The sequence below is a fragment of the Rhinolophus hipposideros genome (assembly GCF_964194185.1).
Source record: "Rhinolophus hipposideros genome assembly, chromosome: 18".
NCBI classification, from domain to species: Eukaryota; Metazoa; Chordata; class Mammalia; order Chiroptera; family Rhinolophidae; genus Rhinolophus; species Rhinolophus hipposideros.
Window position 1 is genome coordinate 37,706,728 of NC_138064.1, and position 25,759 is coordinate 37,732,486.

Consider the following 25,759-nt stretch of genomic DNA (forward strand, 5'->3'; position numbering starts at 1 on the left):
CAGAGCCACAAACACACCTGTCCCCTCTCCCAGCCCAATAAGGATGGTTCAACATTTCAAATTAATCAATGTGATACATCACATAAACAAAAGATAAAAATCATATGATTATAACAATAGATGCAGAAAAAGCTTTTGACAAGATACAACATCCATTTACGATTAAAACACTTAATGAAATGGGTATAGAAGGACAGTACCTCAACAAAATAAAGGCCACATATGAACACCTTCAACTAATATCAAAATTAATGCTGAAAAACTGAAAGCTTTTCCTTCAAAATCAGGAACAAGATAGAGATGCCCCCTATCACCACTGTTATTCAACATAATATTGGATGGAAGTCCTAGCCAGAGCAATCAGGCAAGAGAAAGAAATAAAAGGCATCCAAATTGGGAATGAAGAAGTTAAATTGTCACGTTTTGCGGATGACATGGTTTTTTATGTGGAAAACCCTAAAGACTCCAACCAAAAAAAGTATTAGAAATAATAAAGAAATAAATTAGAAATAAATAAAGAAAAATTATTAGAAATAATAAAAATAGTAAAGTTGCTGAATACAAAAATCAATGTACAAAAACACACTGCATTCCTATATACTAACAATGAAGTTTCAAAAAAGACATAAAAAACAAATTCCCTTTGCAATTTCAATTAAAAGAATACCTAGGAATAAACTTAACAAAAGATGTGAAAGACCTATACACTGAAAACTACAAGACATTCTTAAAAGAAACTGAGAAGACACAAAGAAATGAAAAGATATTCCATGTTCATGGTTTGGAAGAATCAACATAGTTAAAATGGCCACGTTACCCAAAGCAATATACAGATTTAATGCAATCCCCATCAGAATCCCAATGGCATTTTTTCAAGAAATAGAACAAAAAATTATCAGATTTGTATGGAATCACAAAAGACTCCAAATAGCCAAAGAAATCCTAAGAAAAAAGAATAATGCTGGAGGTATCACACTTCTTGACTTCAATTTGTACTACAGGGCTACAATAATCAAAACATCATGGTACTGGCAGAAAAACACTTCAATTTGTACTACAATTTGTACTACAAATTGGTAGTGGCATGAAAAACACAGGTACTGGCATGGTACTGGCATGAAAACATGGTACTGGCAGAAAAACACGGTACTGGCAGAAAAACACAGACCAGTGCAATAGAATTGAGAACCCCAAAATAAACCCACATGAATATGGGCAGATAATTTTTGACAAAGAAGCCAAAAACACACAATGGAGGAAAGAAACCTCTTTAATAAATGGTGCTGGGAAAATTGGAAAGCCACATGCAAAAGAATGAAATTAGAGTGCTATCTGTCACCATATATCAAAATTAATTCAAAATGGATCAAGGACTTAAATATAAGATCTGAAATAACAAACTGCATAGAAGAAAGCATAGGTACTAAACTTATGGGCCTTGGATTTAGAGAGGATTTTATGAATTTGGTCTCAAAGGCAAGGGAAGTAAAAGTAAAAATAAATAAGTGGGACTATATCATACTAAAAAGCTTCTGCACAGCAAAAGAAACCATCAACAAAACAATGAGGCAATCAACCGAATAGGAGAAGATATTTGCAAACAACACTTACAATAAATGGCTAATATCCAAAATATATAAAGAATTAACTCATACAATTCAATAACAACAACAAAAACAAACAATCAAATTTAAAAATGGCCAGAGGACCTAAACAGACACTTCTCCCAAGAAAACAAAGAAATGGCCAACAAATATATGAAAAAAATGCTCAACTTCACTAGCTATTAGGAAAATGCAAATCAGAACCACAATGAGATATCACCTCACACCTGTTCAAATGGCTATCATCAACAAGTAATAACAAGTATTGGAGAGGTTGTGAAGAAAAAGGAACCCTCATACACTGTTGGTGAGAATGTAAATTTGTACAGCCACTATGGAAAACAATATGGAGGTTCCTCAAAAAATTAAGAATAGAATTACCATATGACCCAGCAATCCTTCTTCTAGGTATCTATCCCAAAAATCTGAAAACATTTATCCCTAATAAATATTTTTTTATGTTCATTGGAGCATTATTTACATTGGGCAAGACATGGAAACAACTGACTGTCCTTTGACAAGACTGGGTAAAGAAGATGTGGTACATATACACAATGGACTACTACTCGGCCATAAGAAGAGATGAAATAGTGCCATCTGCAACAACACAGATGGATCTTGAGATTATTATGTTGAGTGAAATAAATCAGATCAAAAAAGTCAAGAACCATATGATTCACTTACATGTGGGATATAAAACTGAAAGCAACAAAGGAACAAGACAAACAAAGAAACAAAAACTCACAGACAATAGTTTAGTGGTTACCAGAGGGTAAGGGGAGAGAGGTGGTAGAAGAGGGAAAAGGGGGTCAACAATAACATATGGTGTGATGTATGACAATTAAGTTCGCGAACTTGCCATCGTGCGCTTACACTGGCAGCACTGTACAAACAGCTTGGTAAGGTTTCATAAACTGGGTATACCGGTATCAGTGTCTCACAGCTGTGTTTGTGTTGACGTGGGTGGTGTCTTGCTGAATGGCGTTCATTATTGTTGCTGCATGTTTTTGTGTGCCATCACAAGAGTGTTTACACTTGAAATAGAGGAACGAATAAACATTAAATTTCTTGTTAAACTTGGCAAAAGTGGAAGTGAAATCAGGGTCGTGTTAGCGCAAATTTATGAGGATAATGCCATGAAGAAAATGGGCAGTGCACAAATGGATTAAACATTTTTCTGAGGGTAGAGAACGCGTCACTGATGAAGAGAGGTCAGGGTGGCCAGCAACAAGAAGAACTGACAAAAACATGGCAAAAATTTGTCGAATTGTGCGTCAAAATCATCGGCTGACTGTGAGAAGCACTGCAGACCAAGTAAACATTGATAGAGAAACAGTTAGGAAAATCTTAACTGAAAATGTTGGCATGAGAAAGCTGTGTGCAAAAATAGACCCAAAGGAGCTCAACAATGAACAAAAGCAAAGGAGAGTCGAAGTTTGCCAAGACCTTTTGAAGAGGCAAGACGATGTTTTCAGCTGTGTTATCCCTGGTGATGAAACATGGGTGCACCAAAACGACCCTAAAACAAAGCGTCAAAGTGCACAGTGGAAGTCAGCCAAGTCTCCATGACCAAAAACGTTCTGTCAGACCAAATCAAGAGGCAAAACTAAATCTCCCTCACAGACAGTGTCATGTGAGCTGGTGCATTGTCATGATGCAAGAGGCATGAGACTCTAGCAAAAAGTTCAGATTGTTCAAAAAAAAAAGTTCAGATGAAAACAACCTAAACTTTTCACCCACAATTCATGGTTCTTGCATCACGACAATGCACCAGCTCACACGGCACTGTCCATGAGGGTTTTTAGCCAGTAAACAAATAACTGCATTGGAACACCCTCCCTACTCACCTGATCTGGCCCCCAGTGACTTCTTTCTTTACCCGAAGATAAAGGGAATATTGAAAGGAAGACATTTTGATGACATGCAGAACAAGGGTAATACGACGACAGCTCTGATGGCCATTCCAGAAAGAGTTCCAAAATTGCTTTGAAGGGTGGACTAGGCACTGGCGTCAGTGCATAGGTTCCCAAGGGGAGTCCTTTGAAGGTGTCCACAGTGACATTCAGCAATGAGGTGTGTAGCACTTCTACAGTGCATTTGCGAACTTGTCAGACAATTAAGAAATGTACACTTGATTTCACAGACATGTGGGATATAAAACTGAAAACAACAAAGGAATAAGACAAACAAAGAAACAAAAACTCACTGACACAGACAGTAGTGGTTACCAGAGGGAAGGGGGCAGAGGTGGTAAATGAGGATAAAAGGGATCAAATATATGTTGATGGAAGAACTGACTGGGTGATGAACACACAATGTGATATACAGATGATGTATTACAGAATTGTGCACCTGAAACCTATGTAACTTTACTAACCATTGTCGTCCCAATGAACTTTAATTTTTAAAAAAAGAACTGTACACTTGAAATCTATATAATTTTACTAACTAATGTCACCACAATAAATAAAAAAATCATGAAATGGGAAAAATTCAAATGCCTTCCTCACGCTTTATTTGTTCATGTTTTACTTTTCTTCTCTTTTCATTTATATAGAGACAATTTGTATAACATACTGTTTAAAAATGTGGACTTTCTCTTCTAAGTCCAAACGCCAGAACTTAACTAGCTGTGCAACTGTGAGAAAGTCACTTAATTCTTTAAATAAATGGCCTCATCTGTTAGTGGGGATAATAATACCTACTCTCATATAGCTGCTATGAAAAATGATTTTAATAATCCTTATAAAGTACTTACTACAGAACCTGGCCCACAGCAATAATTAGTAACTGCTGTTATTATTAACAGAAGTTTATTATTATAATCCTTCCTATGTGCCCTTCACCAAGCCCTATAATAAAGCTTATATAGAGAAGATAAACTCATTGACCCCAGGATTTTAAATCCCAAAAGGGAAATGCAATTAATTAGTATCATCACAGAAGCATATGTTCAAGCACCAATGGAAGAGAACAGCAACATGGTTTTGATTTAAGAACAGCTTTGCTTTACAGTACATATGCTTTACTAAAGATGTTTTTGCATAGGTTAAATTGCATTTTCTGTAATCACCTTAGATTACAAAGGAAACCTACATGGAATTTTAAAATCAGATCACCAAGTAGAGATAGTCAGATTGATTTTATAAATATGTGGGTGTTAATGCAGACACGTAAAACATGTCCATACACTTACTACTAGCTGTGCTGAGATGTGTGCTCCTTATGGGACCAATAGTCTTCATTCAGAGGGAAGAGATCATTAAAGTTATTTTCATCCTGAATTTGAGCAAACAGCAGGATGTTGGTACTATTAGTAAAAATCAAAGTAATGCAAGGACTTTTTTGGGGAGGGGGTGGGAATGAGGGAGGAAATGAGATGAGTTCTTGATGATGAGAGCAACTTACCCTCATGTAACTATATAATATCCAGTTTGAACAATTGAAGACACAGTGAAACAAAACTCTCAAGATGAGAATAATAGGTAAAACTGAAAAAGTATAACTGCAAGCAACCTGTATAAAAATGGCCTATGAAACTTAAACCAGGGAAGAAAACAAGCATGGGGTGGGGGAGGGAAGTACAACTAATATTAAGGTCAGTTTTAGAATCAACTGATAGGGAAAGAATATGAAGAGGATGGAGACAGTATCAGAGTCTATGAAGAAGAGGGTAATCAACTGAGCAGACACATCAAAGAGAAATGGAGGGCAAAAAAATGAGGAGGCAATTAGAACTATTTTACAAAGAACAGTTTCCAAGGAATAGTGGGGATATAAACCAGGCTGAGGAGTGAAGAATAAACACGGGGTGGAAGAAATACTGAGGCAATTCACAAGAAATATTATGACAGCAGTGAACTTCAAGGAAGAGCAAAGACAACAAATCTTCAAAATGACTCATGGCAACCTTTCACTCTGATGGGCTACGATAGCAGACATTAGTTTTATGACCTGCTCATCAACTATCCACCTTCTTCTGTGATAATAACTATTTTCTTTTTCTTTGGGCAACCACCAAATATCTCTGTGGCGGTTTGAATAAGAGTGATTCTATCCCCTAGGATCCAAAGTTTGGCATGTGACCCAGACCACGTGAATCAGAGGACCTGATTCCCTGGAATGGGCACATGACTCTCACCAGTCACAACCAATGAGTGTTACTCTCAGGACTTTCGCTGGAGCCACTGGGGGCGGGGGGTGGGGGGAAGCTAGCTATTCCATTGGGAAGACTAATCTATGAAGAGAGCTGTGAAGACATGAGATTGTGGGTACAACAATCACATGGGGTATTCTACCTAAAACTAAAGCCAAACATAGGAAAGCAGTACCAAAAAAAAGGGAAAGAGTAATTTCTAATGAAAGCATTTGGACACTGGAAGTCAGCCTTACCCAAAGTCAGCTGCACCCCTATGCCAACAAATACCTTCTTAAGCTAATGCTAGTTTGATTTAGATTTCTATCACCTAAAACTGAATAAATACTAAATGATATAACTATCGAACCTAGGTCAATATAACAGGTCTTTTTAGTATTTTACAGTCACTACAAGATTTCAGAGGACAGCCTCAAAAACAAAGAAAAAAATCTACCTCATACTACTTTATGCCAAATTACATACTTTATGAAAAGTGTTATAGTGAGATTACAACCATGTATGGCAACTCTGCTTAGGTTGATTTTTAAATTTTTTTGGTTTATGGACCTGAATGTCCACTAAAAAATGGCAAGGTAGAGGGAAAATTATGGGAGAACAGAAGAGAAACAAGTTGTTTTTTTTTTAATCAAAGTAAAAATGGTATTAAATACTACGTATTTTAATATCCATAATGTAAATAAACAATGTTCCAAAGATCATTTTAGGAAAACAGTTACAAAATTACCAGGTAAATCTAGAAATACATCCACATACATTTCTATGTGCATAGAACATATACATAATGTTTTATAATATCTTTCAAAATAGATGATAATTCTCAAGAAACAGGTAACAGTGAATTTTAAAGAGCTTATACTACATAAAAATATACGCAAATTCCACTTTGCAGATACACACCAAACTGTTAGCCTCAATACAGGTGAAAATAACTTGCCCTGTACTCTACTTTCACTGAGAATTCGTAACTACCTTTTACTATAATGCCATAAAACTAAAGAAGTGTTTACTCATACTATCACAGCACAGTATTATAATTTATTGCCATTAAATTAACCTAGAAGATTAAAAGAAAAAAATAACTTCCCTAGTTTACTTACATCACAACTACAGCCAAATAATCCATTAGAAAAGGAAATCAAGTTATAGGATTTGTCACCCCAGCGTACTGTTGGATCTCCAATAAGGATCATTTCAGTAACCTAAAATAAATATATTTCCAAATTAAAAGTATTTTAATATTGTTTTATAAATAATTACCTTAAAGCAATAATTACCATCTCACTATATATATAGATTATATATAGATATCTACATATAATACCTCTCTCTCTCTCTATCTATATTCTCTCTCTCTCTCTCTCTCTCTCTCTCTCTCACTCTCTCTCTCTCTCTCTCTCTCTCATTTTTCCTCTTCAGGAAAGCCAAATTTAATAAATAACAGTTATATTCAAGAGATAATTCTGTCCCTGATTTTAGACATTTCTTAAAATCTCAAGATCCTACCATAGAAGAGAATGCTGGTACAATAATCATGGATGTTTAGAGAACATAAAATTGAAAGGACAGCCTTTTGCAACTTGAATAGTGTAAGAGGCCTTGATAAGTTCAGATATTAAAGTCTAGTTACGAAAAAACTATTTCAAGAATTAATATCCCACTAAACCTGTTTCTCAAACAGTAGGTTTTGAAAACAAGAAATCAATTTAGTGCATCACAGTAAACATTCTTTACAAAAAGAAAGAATAAAATAAAACATAAATTCCAGAATACATCACAGATAGTAAAAGTAACTACTGTTTTGTGAAACTTCTATTATATATGTGTGGGCACACTGTGTGTGTGTGTGTGTGTGTGTGTGTGTGTGTGTGTGTAGTGGACTGTAATCTAAATGTGTATCTAACCGTAGACTGCAGTAAAAAGAGTTTCAACAACACTGCATTAAAGCATCTTATTCCTTAAGAAGTTTGGTGATTCTTTTACTAACAACAACAACAAAAATACAGCTAAAGAGAAAAAGTTGGTTTTATAGCTACAAGGTTATTCAATCCCATATTATTTTATTCCTATCATTCAATATTGATGAATGCATTATGAAATAATCTAAGTGTTTTTAAAAGACTATAAGAATTCTACAAATATGTCTACTACTTTTTATTATTTCCCAGGAAATAATATTACCCCAGAGGGGAAAAAAACTAAGTAATGCCACATTTACCCTTAAACTCACTACAGTCGGTGTGTTCAATAAAACCAAATGAGAAGATAAATTCCTTAGTTTGATATAATTGTAGAGTGATATAATTCTTAGGACAGACTTCACCTATTAAGGTGTCAAGGCACACTGGCGTGGGTTACCGGTAGGTTCTCATGTCACCTTTGGCACAAGAAGCTCATTTAGCCCAGTGATCTGTGCAAATTTCCTGTATTCAGTGAAAAGGTTGAGAAACACTGACATGTGATATGCAAACAATAGTCACACTTCTTTAAACAACATACAAGATATATCTACATGGATATCTAAATGGGGAAAGGATAACCAAGCATTATTGATCTACGTATATGCTTCAATTTGGTACAAGTATGTATCATTATAAGAAAATGTTTTAAGAGCCTGCACATACCAAAAGGTCTACTCAAGTTTGTGGGAAGAAATTTATGGGAAGAAATACAGAACAAGATAGTTAAATACCTGAGAATAATCTTCTGGCGTTACATGTGGACTGTCATCCTCTATCGAATATACTAGTAAACTGCTCTGAATTTTTTCTAATATAGTCAAGTTCTCTGGATCAAGGCTAATTAAATATTCTCGTGCCTAAAGGGCAAGGAGATAATAATTAAATGTTACAAATTAAATATAATACATCCAGAAAAAAATCTCAAAATAGTTTGTAAGGGAAAAGGTTCATTAAGAAAAGTGTAAATTACAGTTAATAATAATAATATATTGCACATTTGAAAGTTGCTGATAGTAGATGTTAAAAGTTTTCATCACAAGAAAAAAAATTTGTAACTATGGTGACAGATGGTAACTAGACTTATTGTGGTAATTATTTTGCAATACTCCTATGTGTATAAATATCGAACCATTATGTTGTACACCTGAAAACAATACAATGTTATATGTCAATTATACCTCAATTAAAAAACACAGTATAAATTATAACCTTAGCCCATCGAGTTCGCTCCTCACTAGTTAATGCTGCTATCCCAGGTCCATCGGGTTCACTATGGCACTTCTTGTGGATATACGTCAATTGCCTTAAGGAAGATAAAAAAAGAGGATTCAAAAAGAGAATAGGCAGAATCATTAGCTATTTTGGCCTTTCATAGGTCATCATTTTTAATCAGTATTTAAATGTTTTGATATACTCGTATTATCCAAAGAAAGGGATCATGATTTCAACACCAATGGATTTATTTCACACCCCACATCTTTGTATAAAAAGTGATTATGTGGCCTATTAACATCAAAAGTATACTTGACAATAACTTACGTAAATAAATTTGGTGTTTGGCTGATATATATGAGTACTTTCAAAATGTACATGCACTTCCAAGATTGAAGTAAATAACCCTTACACAATGGAGAACTTGAATAATATTCTGGTAAATAATCTCACAAATATCATGCACATCTTATCTAACTAAAAACTATGTGCATATATATTTAATAGAGAACTTACGCTATACCCAGTTAATATTTGTGTTTAATAAACATGTATCATATAGTCGATTTTAAATGTTTTCACATGTGCTGTTGTTACTTATAACCATGATACTTTAAAGACTCCGTCAGCCAAGGATAAATTATTTGCCCCCATAGCATTGTATTTCCAGTCTGATGAATTTCATGTGTCTTTAAACATATGACAGGTAAATAATAGGGTTCGTCCATAAAGAAATATATTTTCAACAGTCAAAAATCCATAGAGGTTTAGTTCCAGCCTTGCTTCCTCATGGCACATACTAAGATATTACCTCAATTAAAAGCTTCCAAGGATTTCTTAAAAATTAAGCTGATGTAGCTAAATAAATGGTCAAAAGACCCCACTGGTAGCCATCCCTTATTTGTGGCTTTTTCATGCAAAACTGGAAAAAATACAATTATTGATTTGCATAATTTCCTCTGTTCCTTAATTATTTCTTTAATACTAATGAAGAAATAAATTCCTTGCTGCAAAAGTCCTCCCTCTTTATTTGAACAGTAATGGTGTCCCCTGGAGCACATGAGGGTTTCTTCACCAAACAACAGGCATCAATGGTGGGAGCAATTCGCCTGGCCTCTTCCTGCTTATTTGTGTTTGCAAACTGATTATGCTTTAATTACAAATAAAGTTTTTACAGACTGTGGTTTTTTGGTGGGCATAGTATCCACATAAATTCTGAATGCTGAAGTAATAAAATATAATCTTTTTTTCTCCATGTGGTACTGGTTGTTACTCTTCCCTTACCACCTAAAAACACCAGCTTTGACTATGAAATTTTTTCCTGCTTCCTGGTATGGCCATTTTCATATGCAGTGGAAAATGACCACCTCATAACAGGTGGTCATTCAGAGAGAAATTACTGGAACAAAATGTGTTAGACCTGAAATGACATTTTAAGTTTGATAATAAAGGTCAGATAATTACTGCCCAAATCTTCACCATTAGGAAGTCCATACTACCCAAAGCAATCTACAGATTCAGTGCAAACCATATCAAAATCCCAATGGCACTTTTCAGAGAAATAGAAAAAAGATCATAAAATTTACAAAAAACTTAAGATAGCAAAAGCAATTTTGAGTAAGAAGAACAAAGTTGGAGACATCACACTTCCTGATTTCAAGGTTAATATATTATAAAGCTACAATGATCAAAGCAGTATGGTACTGGCATAAAAATGGACATATAGACAAATGGAACAGAACAGAGAACTCCAAAATAAATCCACTTATATACAGTCAACTGAGGTTGCCAAGGGTGCCAAGAACACAAAGGGAAAAGGATAGGCTCTTCAATAAACAGTGTTGGGAAAACTGGATTGCCAATACAAAAGAATGAAACTGGACCCCTGTCTTATATACCACAGACAAAAATCAACTCAAAATGGATTAAAGGTTTAAACGTAAGACCTAAAATAATAAAACACCTAGAAGAAAACATGGGGGAAAGACACTGGCCTTGGCAAGTATTTCTTGGATATGACATCAAAAACACAAGCAACTAAAGTAAAACTAAACAGTACATCAAACCAAAAGCTTCTGCACAGTCAAGGAAATGACAAAATGAAAAGGCAACCCACTGAATACGAGAAAATATTTGCAAACCATATATCTGAAAAGAGGTTAATATCCAAAATATATCCCAAATCCCCCACAACTCAATAGCGAAAAACCGAATCTGATTTAAAATATGGGCAAAGGAATTGAATTGACATTTCTCCAAAGATACACGAATGGCCAACAGGTATGTGAAAAAGTATTCAATATCACTAATCATCAAGGAAATGTAAATCAAAACCATAATATAACATGCTTTATTATCAAAAAGACAAGAGCCAACAAGTGTTGCTGAGGAAGTGCAGAAAAGGGAACCCTTGTGCACTGTTGGTGGGAATGTCAATTGGTGTAGCCACTATGGAAAACAGTATGGAGGTTCCTCAAGAAATTAAAACTAGAACTACCTTATGACCCAGCAATTCCATTTTTGGGTATTTATCCAAAGTAACTGAAATCAGAATCTTGAAGAGACATCTGTACTCCCTTGTTCACTGCAGCATTATTCACAATAGCCAAGAAGAGGAAGCAACTTATATATCCATCGACAGATGAATGGATAAACAAATGTGCTTAAAATAAGGAAAAAATCCTGCCATTTACACCAACAAGGATGAACCTGGAGGACATTACACTACATGAAATAAGCCAGACACAGAAGGACAAATACTATGTTATCCCACATATCTAAGGTGTCTAAAATACTCCAACTCCTAGAAGCAGATTAGAACGGTGGCTGACAGAGGCTAGGGTAAGGAGGACATTAGTCAAAGAGTACAAAGTTTCAGTTAGATGATTAAGTCCTAGAGAGCTACTGTACAGCACAGTGCCTAGAGTTAACAATACTGTACTGTATACTTAAAATTTGCTAAGATGGTCAATTTTATGTTAAGTGCTCTTACCATAAAAATTATTAATAATAAATAAAGAGGGTGGGAAATTGTTGGAGGTGATGGCTAAGTTTACAGTATAGAATGTGGTGATGGTTTAAGGGGTGTATACTTATCCCCAAACTCATCCGGTTGTACACAATAAACACGTACAGCTTTCTGTATGTCAATCATACATCCACAAGTAGTTTTAAAAAATAAGTTCTCTGTTCAAATAAAAGAAGAGGTCACTAACAATTGTCACCCCAATAAATTTTAAAAAAACAAAAACAAATAAAACAAGAGGTACAGATTTGGTGACTAGGATAATCCCTCTTTTCCTTTCTTTAATTTGGCTATTTATGCACCTGTTTTTTAGCTATACAGCAATTTTTGGTACTTAAAAGAAAAAAACTTGTATTAACAATAATTACATTTCAGAATCATACATCATTAAAAATATTTTACACTTGATAGTTCCTCACAATCTGTTTCCACCTTCATTACTTTCCACTCTCTTTAATTTACTGTAACCTGGTTTTGCCCTCCAGTAATTATCTTGAAACTGAGTTTCTGAAAGTTACCAATAGCATTCCATTAAAAAAACAAAAACAAACAAACAAAAAACTAGTAGCTTTATCTCAGTCTGATTTTCCTCATCATAAAGTATTTAACACCCAAGAGTAAATCTTAAAATTATCTTTTGCCTTGGCTTTTGTAGCATTGTTCCACTGTGGTCTCCCTACCTCTGACTGCTCAGTTTTCTTCATTGACCATTTCATTCTCCTTCCATTGACAATTGTGTATGTTTCCCCAAATTTCTATCACTGACCTCACCCAGCCTCGTCTACAATTTCTTCCTTGGTAATTTCATCCCCTTCTATAATAGCTTCAACTACCACCTTTATGTAAGGGACAACCAGATCTCGTAATATCAACCCCATTTTCTCTCTAAATTTCTGGTACCAAATTTTCAAGTTCTTGTTGATATCTCTACCTCAATTTCTGCCGACGTTTCAAACTAGGTGTACATTTAAAAATTATTTCCCTGTTCCCTTCCCACAAATTAAAAAATAAACTGATCTTAGAACACAACCCAGGGATCAATCTTCAAGACCTTGGATTAGGCAATGGTGTCTCAGATATGACACCAAAAGCATAAGCAACCAAAAGGAAAAAAATAAATTGGACTTTGTCAAAATTAAAATGTTTGAGCTTTAAAGGAGGCCATGAAGAAAGTGAAAAGACAACTCAAAAATGGGAGAAAAATATTTTCAAATTATATATCTAATAAGGGACTCATATAGAATATATAAAGAAGTCTTACAACTTAATGAAAAGACAAATAACTCAATTAAAAATTGGCAAAGGATTTAAGTAGGCATTTCTCCAGTGAAGATATACAAATGGCCAATAAACACATGAAAAGATGTTCAACATCATTGTCATTATTGAAAAGCAAAAATAAACCACAATGAGATCCCACTGCACACCCACTAGGATGGCTATAATCAAAAATTCAGATAATAACAAGTGTTGGTGAGGGTATGGAGAAACTGGAACCCTCATACACTGCTGATGTGAATGTAAAATGGTGGTCATTTTGGAACAGTCTGGCAGTTCCTCAAATGGTTAAACATAAAGTTACGATCCAGCAATTCCACTCCTAAGTATTCCAAGAGAAATGAAAACATATGTCCACATAAAAACCTTTACACAGATGTTCATGGCAGCATTATTCACAGCAGCCAAAAAGTAGAAACCTAAATGTTCATCAACTGATGAATGATTAAATAGAATGTGGCATATCCATTGAATGGAATATTATTCAGTCATAAAAAAGAAGAAAGTACGAATACATGGTACAGCATGGATGAAACTAGAAAACATTATGCTAAGTGAAAAAAGTCAAAAACAAAAAAGCCATATAAGATTCCATGTACATGAAATGTCCGGAATAGGCAAATCTATAGAAATACAAAATCAGTTGGTAGTTGCCTAGGGCTGGTGAGGTGGGACTGTTTGGGAGACATGGGAAGTGTCTGCTAATGGATGAGGTAAGAGTTGAGGAGCAACGGGCAGTTACTGTTTATGGGTTCAGGGGTTACTTTTGGGGATGACAAAAATGTCTAAAATTGATTGTGGAGAGGGTTGCACAATTCTGTAAATATTCTAAAAATGCTGAATTGTACATTTTAAATGGGTAACAAGCATGGTATGTGAATTATATATCAATAAAGCTATTATTAAAAACTAGAAAAAAATAATTGAAATGGTTCCTCTTCTCCTGTTGCCTCCTCCTTCTATAATACTACCTGTCTATTATACAAGTTGAAAAACCTCCTTCATATTTAATACTTTCTTTCTAAATCCAGTCAACAATTCTTATAGTTTTATCTCCAAAACTTTTCTGTATTTGTTCTATTTTTTAAAGTCCCAACCTCTTATTTCTTTCTTGGATTACTGCAGATTTTAATACATCTCTTTGAGGCTCCAACTCACAAAGATTCAGAATCTGACCAATCTATCTTACTCTTCAAATATGTATCTTACATTTCTAGATAAAATGTCCTAATGCACAGGACTGGGCTGGTCACTCAGTGCCTCTCTCTCTCTCTCTCTCTCTCTCTCTCTCTCTCATACACACACACACACACACACACACACACACACACATACACATACACACACTTTTCCTTTATATTAAGCAAAGGAAATTAAAAAAAAAAGATCTGGTGACCAATCTCTTAGAGCTCCATCTGCATGTAAAAACACAGAAATAAATTTTAATACATTATTATCAATATAATAGAGATAAATACAAGGCATATAAAGAGACTAAAGGAAGCTACCTCCTTAGGGTTTAGGGAGAGGAAAGGGAATAGGAAATGAAGAAATAGCAGACCTTGTGGTGACATGTGAATAGAGACATAAAGCATAAGTAAGAATGCACACACAAGAGGTAGACAAGGCAGGAGAGGGCATTGCAAATAGAAAGCATGAGATGCAAAGATCACAGATAATCTGACATGTTACAAGATTTCAAGCAGAGAAATGGAGTACAGGAAGAACAAGGAAAAGCAGGACATAAGGCTGAAGAGACAGGCAAAGCTAAATCTAGACCACTGCTAAGGACCTGGGACTGTATTCTAGACCACAAGGAACCATTTTAAAATTTTTATCAAAGGTGAGATACAATCAAATTTGAATTTTAAAGCCCTAAGACTGATGACTATAGAGAATACATGAAGGCAAGAAAACCACCATGGAGGCTGAATTAACTGAGTTAAAACCTGAAGAAAAAAAAATTTTTTAAAGAGAAAACAGAAATCCCTATTTTTCTGTGAATTCTCTTGATTTTTAAATAGCAATTCAAATTCTCTGTTATTCAAGCAAAACAGGTCACAGTCTGAATTTAGCCCACAGATCACATGTATGCAAGTTCCGGAAGAGGGGCTTTGAGTAATCTAATCAATACGCCTGATCTAACAATGACATGTCCAATTTGGACCAAACAAATTAAAAAATGTAACTGGAACATATACAAATGTCCAAGACACAAAAGCAAAAATACCTAAAAGATGGATAAATTTGCTCACATCAAAATTAACAATGTCTGTACAATTACCAAACGTTTTTTTTAAGTTTACTGAAATAAAATGTTGGTAACATATATGTATATCGATAAAGGATTAGGGTCCAGAAACATAAACAACTGCTACAAATCAGTGAGACTAAAACAAAGCCAATAAAACAAAACAAAAAAACACGAAAAACAGGCAAAAGCAACTCAGAGAAAATACAAATGGTTTATAAATATATATAAAAATATTCAACTTCACTAGTAATAGTGTGACAGTTCGAGCAACAATGAAAAAACCATTTTCACGTGTCAGTTCACCAAATGTTTTAAGTTTAGTTATAGCCTGTCAGCAATTATGTGGAGAAGTGGATGTTCTCATAAAGTACTGATAGGGAACATTATGTCTCTTTGGATGACAATTTGAGTTAATTTTAAATGTACATATCTTATGATCCAGAAATTTCACTTCCAATATCAAACCACGGATATTTCTCCCTAATAAAGAGGCATGCTTGAAAATGTTCAGTTACAACAATAAATGGGAATTACCTCAATGCGCACTAATTGAGAAATGGTCCAACTATAGTTATGTTCATTTGACAGAATTTTATACAATAGTTAAAAAGAATAAAGTAGATGTATCTGCTCTAACATGAAAATATCATTGTCTTATTATTGACTAAAAGAAGCAAACTGAAGGAAATAACTAAAATAACACTATTTTTTAAATGTGTACAACTATCCCTTCCTCATGGCACATACAAAAACCAATTTTTAGGCAGACGGTTAATGTAATTATGGAAGGCAAAAGAATAAAATTCTAGAACACAATATAAGAAAATATCTTCTTGACATTGGATTAGGGAGAATTTTTAAAAAATGGAATGAAAAGTATAATCCATATGGTAAAAGATTAATAAACTGGACTAAATTCAAATTAAGAACTTCTAGGCGTGGCTGGATCAGTAGGTTAGAACCTGAGTTCTCAACAAGGTTGCTGGGTTAGATTCCCACAGGGGGTGGTGGGCTGCACCCCCTGCAACTAAACATTGAAAACGGTGATGGACTTGGAGCTGAGCTGCGCCCTCCATAACTAAACTGAAGGACAATGACTTGGACCTGATGGGCCCTGGGGAAACACCCTGTTCCCCAATATTCCCCAATAAAACAGACATTTAAAAAAAAAGAAAAAAAAGAACTTCTATTGATCACAAAGACACAATAGAATGAAAGGGTTTAATTTAATAGAATGAAAGGGTTACAAATATCTAGTCTGTGGTTTTTAACACAAAACCAATGAAAATGAACAAAGAACTCCCACAATACTCATACACTAGGGCAAGTGCTTTTTATCAGTACAAGTATTTTGGAAAACTGGCATTATGCACTGAAGGGAATGTATACATATCCTATGACTCAGCAAGTCCTCTCCTGAGCGTGTTCAGACAGAAATGCAGGCTCATGTGCATCGAAAGACTTGCACAGGATTTTCACAGCCGCATTTTTTATACGAATAAAAACGGTAAGCAACCTAAATTATACCCCTTGGGAAGGAGTGAAAGCACAGTAACTGGGAAGGGTACCACAGGGGTTTCTGGAGTACCGGAAATGTTCTATGTCTTGACCTGGGTGGTGGTTACATAAGTATTTAGCTGTCTACTTCTGCGTGTATTTCTGTACCTGTTTGGAATACTTACTAAAAAGAATTTAATATATATATGGATACATATGACTCAACATTTATGACAATCTAGGACATTTGAACTGACCGGATATTAATATTAAACAATTATTTTAGAAGCAGCAAATCATTAGTTATGATAATAGTATTGTACGTGTGTATTTTTAAGAGTCCTTATATTTTAGAGATGCATACTAAAATATTTATAGTGAAAGGATATTATGTCTGAGATTTTCTTTAAAATAATCAATGGGGGAGTGAAGGGAGGGGCACAAGGAGGTTGAAATGAGACGATAAATTTATCATTGTTGAAGGTAGGGGATGAGTACATGGAAGAGCTTCATTGTATAATTCCTTCTAAATTTTGAAATTTTCCATAATACACTTTAAAAATATAAACAAACAATATTTTTTATATATATATATATATATATATATATATATCATATACTACTATAGGTACACTCTACTATTTGTATGCATATAATACATACTATAGATAAAATATAAATATATGTATTTTTTAAATCTATATGTGCATGTAAATAGATCTGGAAGACTAGAATATACCCAACTAGTAACACTGATAAATTCTGGGTCAGGAAATGAGATTGGTAGTATTTGTAATGTTTTCCTTTTCTCCAAATAGAATATATTCATATACATCTAGTAAAATTAAAAAGTAATTTAAATTAAAAATAAAAGATTTTTAAAAATCAGCATATAGAAAATTCTTATTTTTCTGTCACCTTATAAAGAGGCAATTCTGAACATTTATTTTTTCACATTTTTTTTTAACATTTATTTTAAAAGCTTAAAAACTAACGAGATTCAAGAGAGTAGTCTGAAAACCTGAGAATCTCTGGTGGGGTGATCAAACATCCTTCGTGTATTGCATCCAAGACAAAAACTCGGCCTCGACACAGCACTACAATGTGACTTGGGGAATGCCCTTCACGCTCTGTGAAAAGAAACAGAAGGCACAAGACTCAAATCTCTCAAAGTTAAACAAAAGTAAAGCTGCATATTTACATCTAATAGAAAAAAAATCATTCCTCCAGTATTTTGCTTATCATATATGCATCAACTATATCATATGAACAAAAATTATATCAAGTGATAGAATTTCAGTTATTATGATAAAATACATGCTGTTGAAACCTGTCCATGTAAAATATCTAGAAATCCACAGGCATTTCAAATATTTGTGCACTCTGAAAATCATATAAATCCCAAACTACCGCAGGGCTTTCTAGTTTTATTTATGGATAGGAATGGGAAGGGGAAAAGGGTAGAGGAGGACCCCTGGAGTAGACAGTTGGAATTAACAAGTTTCTCTTTGGGATTATTTTAATGTTGATTGCTCACTGGATGATTTAATTGCAGTAATATCTAGCTATGATTTCTCAATAAAATAGTTTTCAACAGAATAAGGGCACATACATAAGACTGAGTGGCAAGGAGAAAGAATTTTGCCCAACCTATAGTTTTACTGAAGGCTCTGATAGCACCTGGTAAGCCACTGATAACTGATTCTGTATTTTCTTTGGTACACCTTAACTCCCCAAGATCTATTTGTTTGCTGTAAGTCGGTGCAGTGGCAGCTGACAGAGAAAAGGGTAGAATGGTGGGTAAGGTTGGGACCAGATCATATTGGCCTCAGACAGGGCTTTAAATTTTAAGTACGATGGGAAGGAAGCCAGTGGAGGATTTTAAGCAGGAAAGTAATACTGCAATCTAATTAATACTTTAAAAAGTCTCTCGAGCTACTATATGGACAAGAGATTATAAGAGGGAAGAGAATATACAAGATCAGTTCAGGAAGTGACTGAAGTGATCCAGGTGAGAATGACTGAAGTGACAGGTGATTGTAGCTTTGACTGGGGTGTGACACTTCAAGGAGACGAGGGGTCTAATTTGTTTTTTTTTCCTTTAAGAGGGAGAGATTACAGATTGGAACACGCTAGCAAAGAGGAAAAACTGGTAATGCAGCAGAGAGAGAGGATAATCCAGAAGCAAGGTCCCTGAGCAGGCAAGAGGAGGAGGGGCCCATTGCACCACATAGAAGGGTGTCCTCACACCATATATAAGGAGTCAGGACAGTTCGTCCATTTCGAAAACAGGAAGGCAAAATATATGACTGTGTAATTATGTGTTGCAAGGGGGTTGTAGGATGGCAAATACTTGAAAATGTTCCCTACGACTTCTGTAACAAGTTACCACTAACTTAGCGGTAAATTACCACTAACAACACAAATTTATTGTCTTACAGGGCTGGGGACCAGAAGCGTGAAATGTGCTTTACTGAGCTAAAATGAAGGTGTCAGCAGGTCCTTCTGGGGACTCTAAAGGAGAATCTGTTTCCTTCACTTGTTTAGCTTCTAGAGGCTGCCAACAATCCTGGGTTCATGGCCCTGGACGCCTTCCTCCAAAAGTCATCAAGGGGGAATCACGACGCTCTCAAGCTGCCATCTCTTTAGTTCTCCCTCTGCCCCTTTCTGCCACTTATGAGAACTCTTGTGATTACGTTGGACCTGCCTGAATAATCCAGGATAATCTCCCCATCTCAAGGTCAATTTATTATCAACCTTAATTTCATCTGCAACTTTAATTCCCCTTTACCACATAACTTAACACATTCAGCAGATTCCAAGGATTAGGCAGCAGACACCTCTGTGGAGGGTGGGCATCATTCTGCCTACCAGATAGGCTGGTAAATTTGGGGATGAAAAGATTGCTTTAAAATTGTTGAGAAGAAGAAGAGAGTTCATTAGCTGAGAATAAGGAAGGAGAAAGGCATGAAACAGTCTTTTCTGGGAGAATATAATCTGAAAAAAGAATATGGCCAGACAGTAAGGTTTTATGATTTTTCTCTGGCCATGTAAATTGTTAGGTAGGTAACTCTGATGTGTAGAGGTAAAACAGAAGGTTGAAATTTAAACAGTGTTCAGATAAGGGTGCAGTGGGGAGGAAGCGAGGGGGCAAAAACTTCAATGTGTGTGCAAACGAGTGATACAGTGAAGAAGCACAGAAAGAAGTGGAGATTGGGGGTGGGGGAGGGGGGAAGGGAACTGTGAAGAACTGTAGGTGAGCGAACTGTAAGTCATAATGTGGGCAAAGAAACAGCTGAAGTGGATTAGGAAAGGAAGTGAGTTGTGGAAAGAAGGTGGAGACCTAACTGAGATACTTACAACTGCAATGTTAGAGGTGATGGGTTTTTTGATAAGAAGGTGTAGGGCATGACCATGGGAGTGTGTGGCTGCGAGTGGGAGACGGAGTGAAGATGTACAGATTCCGAGAGAAAGAAAATGAAGAAAAGGAGAGGCCATGGATCATCTACAATTGGAAGCTCAAGTCATCAAGAATGAGACCGAAGTAATAAGGGAAGATAGTGAAACTGGTGCTAAAACAATGAAGGAAAGGGAATGACCAAAAGGAAAGGCACTGGAATAATGACAAGCAGTGCCGATATAACCTGATAGCATTTTTTTTTTCAAGAGTGTAAACTGTAAGGAAGAAGGAAAAATGGAAAGGGCAATGGGAAATACGGAGAACAGAAGGATCTCCTACATGCACCAAAGTGTAAGAGAGAGGAAAAAAATCCCCACCTGAGATGGTTATGGGGAAAGCAGTAAGCTCAAAGGGTAATCAGGCTTCAGTAACAGTACCTTTAAGAAGGAAACAGGAACTTCCAGAGAAAAGGTTGAAGATATAATAAATTTTGCTGACTGTGAGCTCCAGAAAAAGGGTTGGGGAAGGGGTTGGGTGTGGGTCACAGTACTGGGGAACTTGGACCAAGTTAGGCTCTGCACGAATCTGTGATCCACATGACAAGAGATGGCATGCGAAGTCTGGGCCAAATGAGGTAAACAGGATGAAAGGCATGAGTGAATTAGTCTTAGCGGTCTCAGGTTCTAACTATTGCCTCCTCATTGAGACCAGCCTCTTAGCCACAGTAGTTTGTATGTTGCTTGCTCCCGCCCCCCTCAGCACACATAAATTCAACTTTCTCCTTACCCAAGATAGATTCCAGGGTCCAGCATTATAATTTCCCCCTTAAAAACCCTTAAGTCCTTCACACCCTCTTCCTCTGCACCTGCCCGATTTTTGATGAAAAGTACAACACACCATCTAGCCTAACTTTGATTCATAAACATACATCTCAAATGGGCGCTCGACTCTGTTCAGCTACATTTCCACAGCATGCTTGCTATTCTCACTTTCCAAAATGAATATTTCAAGCCTCCTTTCTCCTTAAATCTTCCACCCCAGCTGACTGACCTCAGTTCTTACGTCACCAAAAAAAACACAAAGAATATACAGGCTCTCCCTATCTTCCTACAACCAAGTTGGCCAATCTGTCTGCATCTAGATGCACTTTTTGCATTCTCTCTCATCCTTGCTCCTGTCAAACACCAATCCCTCCCTCACTTCTGCTCCTGACCCTCTCAGCTCTTCTCAAGGACTTTGGTTCCTTATCCCTTCCCCTTGAAGATTATTTTTCCTTCCCTCCCATGTCACTTCTATATCACCACCCATCCTTTTAAAAAAGTAAACAAACAAAAATCTCCCACTGAACACCAAGTATTTTTCCCAAATATTATTTCCACATGTTGTCATCACTTCTGTTAGTTTTCATCTCCCCCAGTTTAGCTGCCTTACCCAACTTCCATTAAGGCTGGTCTTGTCAAGGGCAGCCTCTGTCCACATCATATTGACAAATCCAATGGTCATTTGAATTTTTATCTCATTTGACCTCTCAGAAGTATTACATAAAATACGTCCTTCTCTTGGCTTCTGGGAAAACACTGTCCTTGTTTTCTTCCTACCTTGGTATCTTTTGCGGGCTCCTCATCCTCTAATCACCAAATACTAAATTTGATTGTGATAAAAATTACAATCATTTTCATCTATTATGTACTCCAAAAGTAATCTTAGCTAATCTTTTGGCTTTAAAAACTATTTCTATGCCTCTAATGATGATTCCTACATCTTTATCTGCAGTCCTGAATTCTCCCCAGAACTCCCAACTTTGTATCTAACTGCCTACTTAACATTTCCACTTAGATGTCTAAAAGTCATCTTAAACTTAATATAACCTAAGGGACCGCTTGATTTTCCTCCCTAAATATCTCCTCCCAATCTTTCCCACCTCATGAACCAACACACCTATCTATCCTGTTAGTTATGCAAGCCAAATATCTTGAAGCCATCTTAAATTCCTGTTTTTCTCTTATGTCTCACAACCAATCTATGAGTAATTCTGCCCAAATCCAAAACACATCCAGAATCTAATAACTTTTCACCATCTCCACGCTACCACCTGAGTACAAGTCATTACAAGGGCTCATTTGGACTACTGAAACAACTTTCTAACTGGTCTCCCTCCTTCTACACTTGTCTGTCTCCTAAAAATCTGTTCTTCAAACAGCAGGTAGAATGATCTTTAAAACATTAATCTGATCACATCACTCTTTCTCAAAACCCACTAATAGTATCTATTCACATTTTTAATAAAAGCCAAAAACCTGAGTTGGCTTACAAATTACTACTATATAATTTAGCCTCTAATCTGCCCCCCTCTAATCTGCCCCCCTCTAATCTGCCTCTAATCTGCCTCTAATCTGCCTCCTTTCTAATCTGCTCCCCTCCCTCCTGCCTACTTGGCTCCATCCATACTGCCCTTCACACCTGCCAAGTTTATTATGCCCAGGGGATTCCCCCCACAACACACACAAAACAAAAACAAAAATAAAAAGCCCCAAACTGTATTGGATCATCTTATCCTTCAGATCCTCAGAGGCCTTCTTTGACTACCTAATCATGTTATTTGAATCTTCTATACAGTATTTGTCACTAACCCACTTACATTTTTTCATGTTTACTTGTTACCTCAGCTTTATACCTATCTATACCTCTTCACATAGCCATAAGTTCCAGAATATACTAGCCATGACAGCTTAAACCACTGTATCAAGAGGTACATTACATTAATGAATCCCCATTTTACATACTATAACTTAAATGAGTTACCTTATCTAAGGACATACCTAATAGGTAATAAACATTGAATTCAAAACCAGGTCCACTGATATTAGTTCTTAACTGATATGCATACTGTTTCTCTATTGCTATTCTCATATCAGTTTTCTCCTGTTCACCTTTTCCATTCACATTTAGGCATTAAACTTTATGCCATAAATAAACAGGTTCCTCAATCCTTTCTTTTAATTCTTTTACTTGCAACATCAAGGTAAATGTGTGGGGGCTTGAAGACATTTACTATGTTTACCATCCAGAGAGGTTTACAAAGAACAGATCTCTACAGGACAAAAACTCATACCCCTCTCATAACAAGCAAAGTTAGCTAGAGAAATTTTACTTTTAAATAAAATTTTATGTAAGAAATATATCCATTCATAATTACATTCTGCAGTAATTATAAACTGTTACTAAATTTATAAAAAGAAACCATTCCTGAAGTAATGAAACCAGCAGTTACTACAAAAGAATTTTCAATTTTAAGGCATGCTAGGACACCGCACAGAAATTGCCATTAAACTGACAGTAAAAACAAAAAACTTTGATGAGTCAGTCTGAACTCATGTGCCTTCAAGAAGATTGATATCAGGCTCTCACCTCATATAACAGGGAAGAAAAGCATACTCACAGGGAGAAATGGGGCACGATGAGCACATATAAGCAAACGCTCAAAAAGAGAATTCAGATAAAAAAGAAGGTAGAAACAGAAGGATCCAAGTCGTATTCTCCTGATTTCCTAATACTCTGATTCATAATTCTTCTCTTTAACTAAAATTCAGACTTTCAAAGGATGCAACATAAGCATCAGGTTTATATAAGAACCATGTAAGATACAGTTTAGAAAAGCCATTCCCATGAATCAATCCCAACTAATCAAATGACTGAAAGATAAGGTTCATAGAAAGCTTTTGATTAGTCAAAATCCAGTAAGAACTACCTTCAGAATAGTACGCTCCACAGTGTCATAGTAGAAACTATAGCAAAACTACCCAAATCCCAGTGACTTTACCAAAGAAAGTACCTGCACTTCCTACTTACCAGTCTTAAAATAATTTATAAGAGAATCTCTAGTAATTCCTGGAACCTTGCAGGTGTTAAACAGCATTCGGAATTGGTTCATATCTAGAGGAGTAGTCCCAACTTTATGAACAGGCACTTTTTCTCTATTAAAACAACAAAAAAAGTATTTTGATCAAGAAGTCATTAAAAAACTTATAAACCACCACGATCACCACTTGGTAGTATTCACCCCCAAATAAGTAAATTAAGCTTCTCAACTTTTTGCCACCTGAGACAAATCATACAAGTATCCTTACTTTCTTAACAACTGCCAGTAATTCATGTTATGCCAAAGGCTTATACTTCCTCTTTCCAATTCAGTGCCTTGTTTTGGAGGCCAGTAGTGCTCACAATGGGGTGCAGCACCCGCAAAGTTGACATTCAGTTGTGAGGGTGTACGAACTTCCAGGTAGGCAACGTTCAGCCACCACTCCTCCAGCTAGAATAAATGAAGAACATCAGCCTAAGACTATTGATAATATGTGAATGTGTAACAACTGACAAAAAGAAAAAAAAAAAGAAACGAAAGCTACTGTTTTTTTTCTTCTTCTTTCCTTTTGAACTGTAGGATCTTAAATATTGTTCAGTTTAACTACGTTATCAGAAACATGAACCAAGAAAGCACCTTCAGACAGATTATACTGACCCAACAAAGTACTTAGGTGTGTTTTCTCACAGCACCTGGAGTACAGTAGATATTCAACAAATCCTCAAGTACAACAATTATTAAGGGACTTACAATTTTCCTTTTCCAAGCAAAAACTGAAATACTAAATCAGAAATACAAAAACTTTTCAGTAGGCTTAAAACTAACTTCGGTTTTTCACACACTGCTTTCTGTGTGTCCCTTTCACAATGTGCACTTGAATTTCACATATAAGTAAACAGTCTCATCAAATTACCTGGAGTTCTGTTTGAAAAAATTGACACTATACATTATAATCAGTCATTCAGCAAAAGATATAAAAGGATACAGGCAGAAAAACAACTTCTTTACCTTTATTCTAATTAAAATCATTCAAGGCTCAAGATTGAGAATAAAGGAATCTGAAATTATAAATTTTTATTATTCCATCATAGGTATCAATGGTTGATGAAAAGATCAGCTTACTTTTTATTTCTAAAACTCAAAGATAGTTACAATCATTATTTCTAGACTAAAGTAATGATTTTTAATTATAAAAACTCATTCTCCGGTTCATACTATAGAAGTATTAGGTTGGTACAAAAGCAATCGCGGTTTAAAGGGTTAAAAACAATTGCAAAAACCGTAATTACTTTTGCACCAACCTAATACTTAAGCTGAAGAAGCCAAAGAAGATTTTTGTGGAAAATTACTGGGGTCCTTAACAATTATTATACTAACACCTCAATCTAAGTGAAACATAAAATCGCTATAACCATTCTCCACTCCAATTTTGTAATGGCCCTTTTTTTCCCCATACACTGTTTAAATATCTGTAATGTCACCTCTGCATCATGTCTATTCTGGTAGTGTTTTG

At 35.6% G+C, this 25,759-nt stretch overlaps 1 protein-coding gene across 3 annotated transcripts in view; it reads right to left on the bottom strand.

Moving 5' to 3' along the window:
• CROT (carnitine O-octanoyltransferase) overlaps nt 1-25,759 on the bottom strand; it is a 54,244-nt gene that overhangs the window by 17,813 nt on the left and 10,672 nt on the right. For 2 of the 3 annotated variants that reach the window (XM_081080230.1, XM_081080231.1), the window contains exons 5-10: nt 24,515-24,696; nt 24,237-24,361; nt 18,009-18,117; nt 8,931-9,024; nt 8,453-8,578; nt 6,861-6,962 (exon numbers count right to left, since the gene is read on the bottom strand). In XM_081080230.1, coding sequence (XP_080936356.1) covers nt 6,861-6,962; nt 8,453-8,578; nt 8,931-9,024; nt 18,009-18,117; nt 24,237-24,361; nt 24,515-24,696 — 738 coding nt within the window. Of the gene's footprint in view, nt 1-6,860; nt 6,963-8,384; nt 8,579-8,930; nt 9,025-18,008; nt 18,118-24,236; nt 24,362-24,514; nt 24,697-25,759 lie in introns of those variants that run through there. The other variant, XM_081080232.1, reaches the window with a different exon arrangement.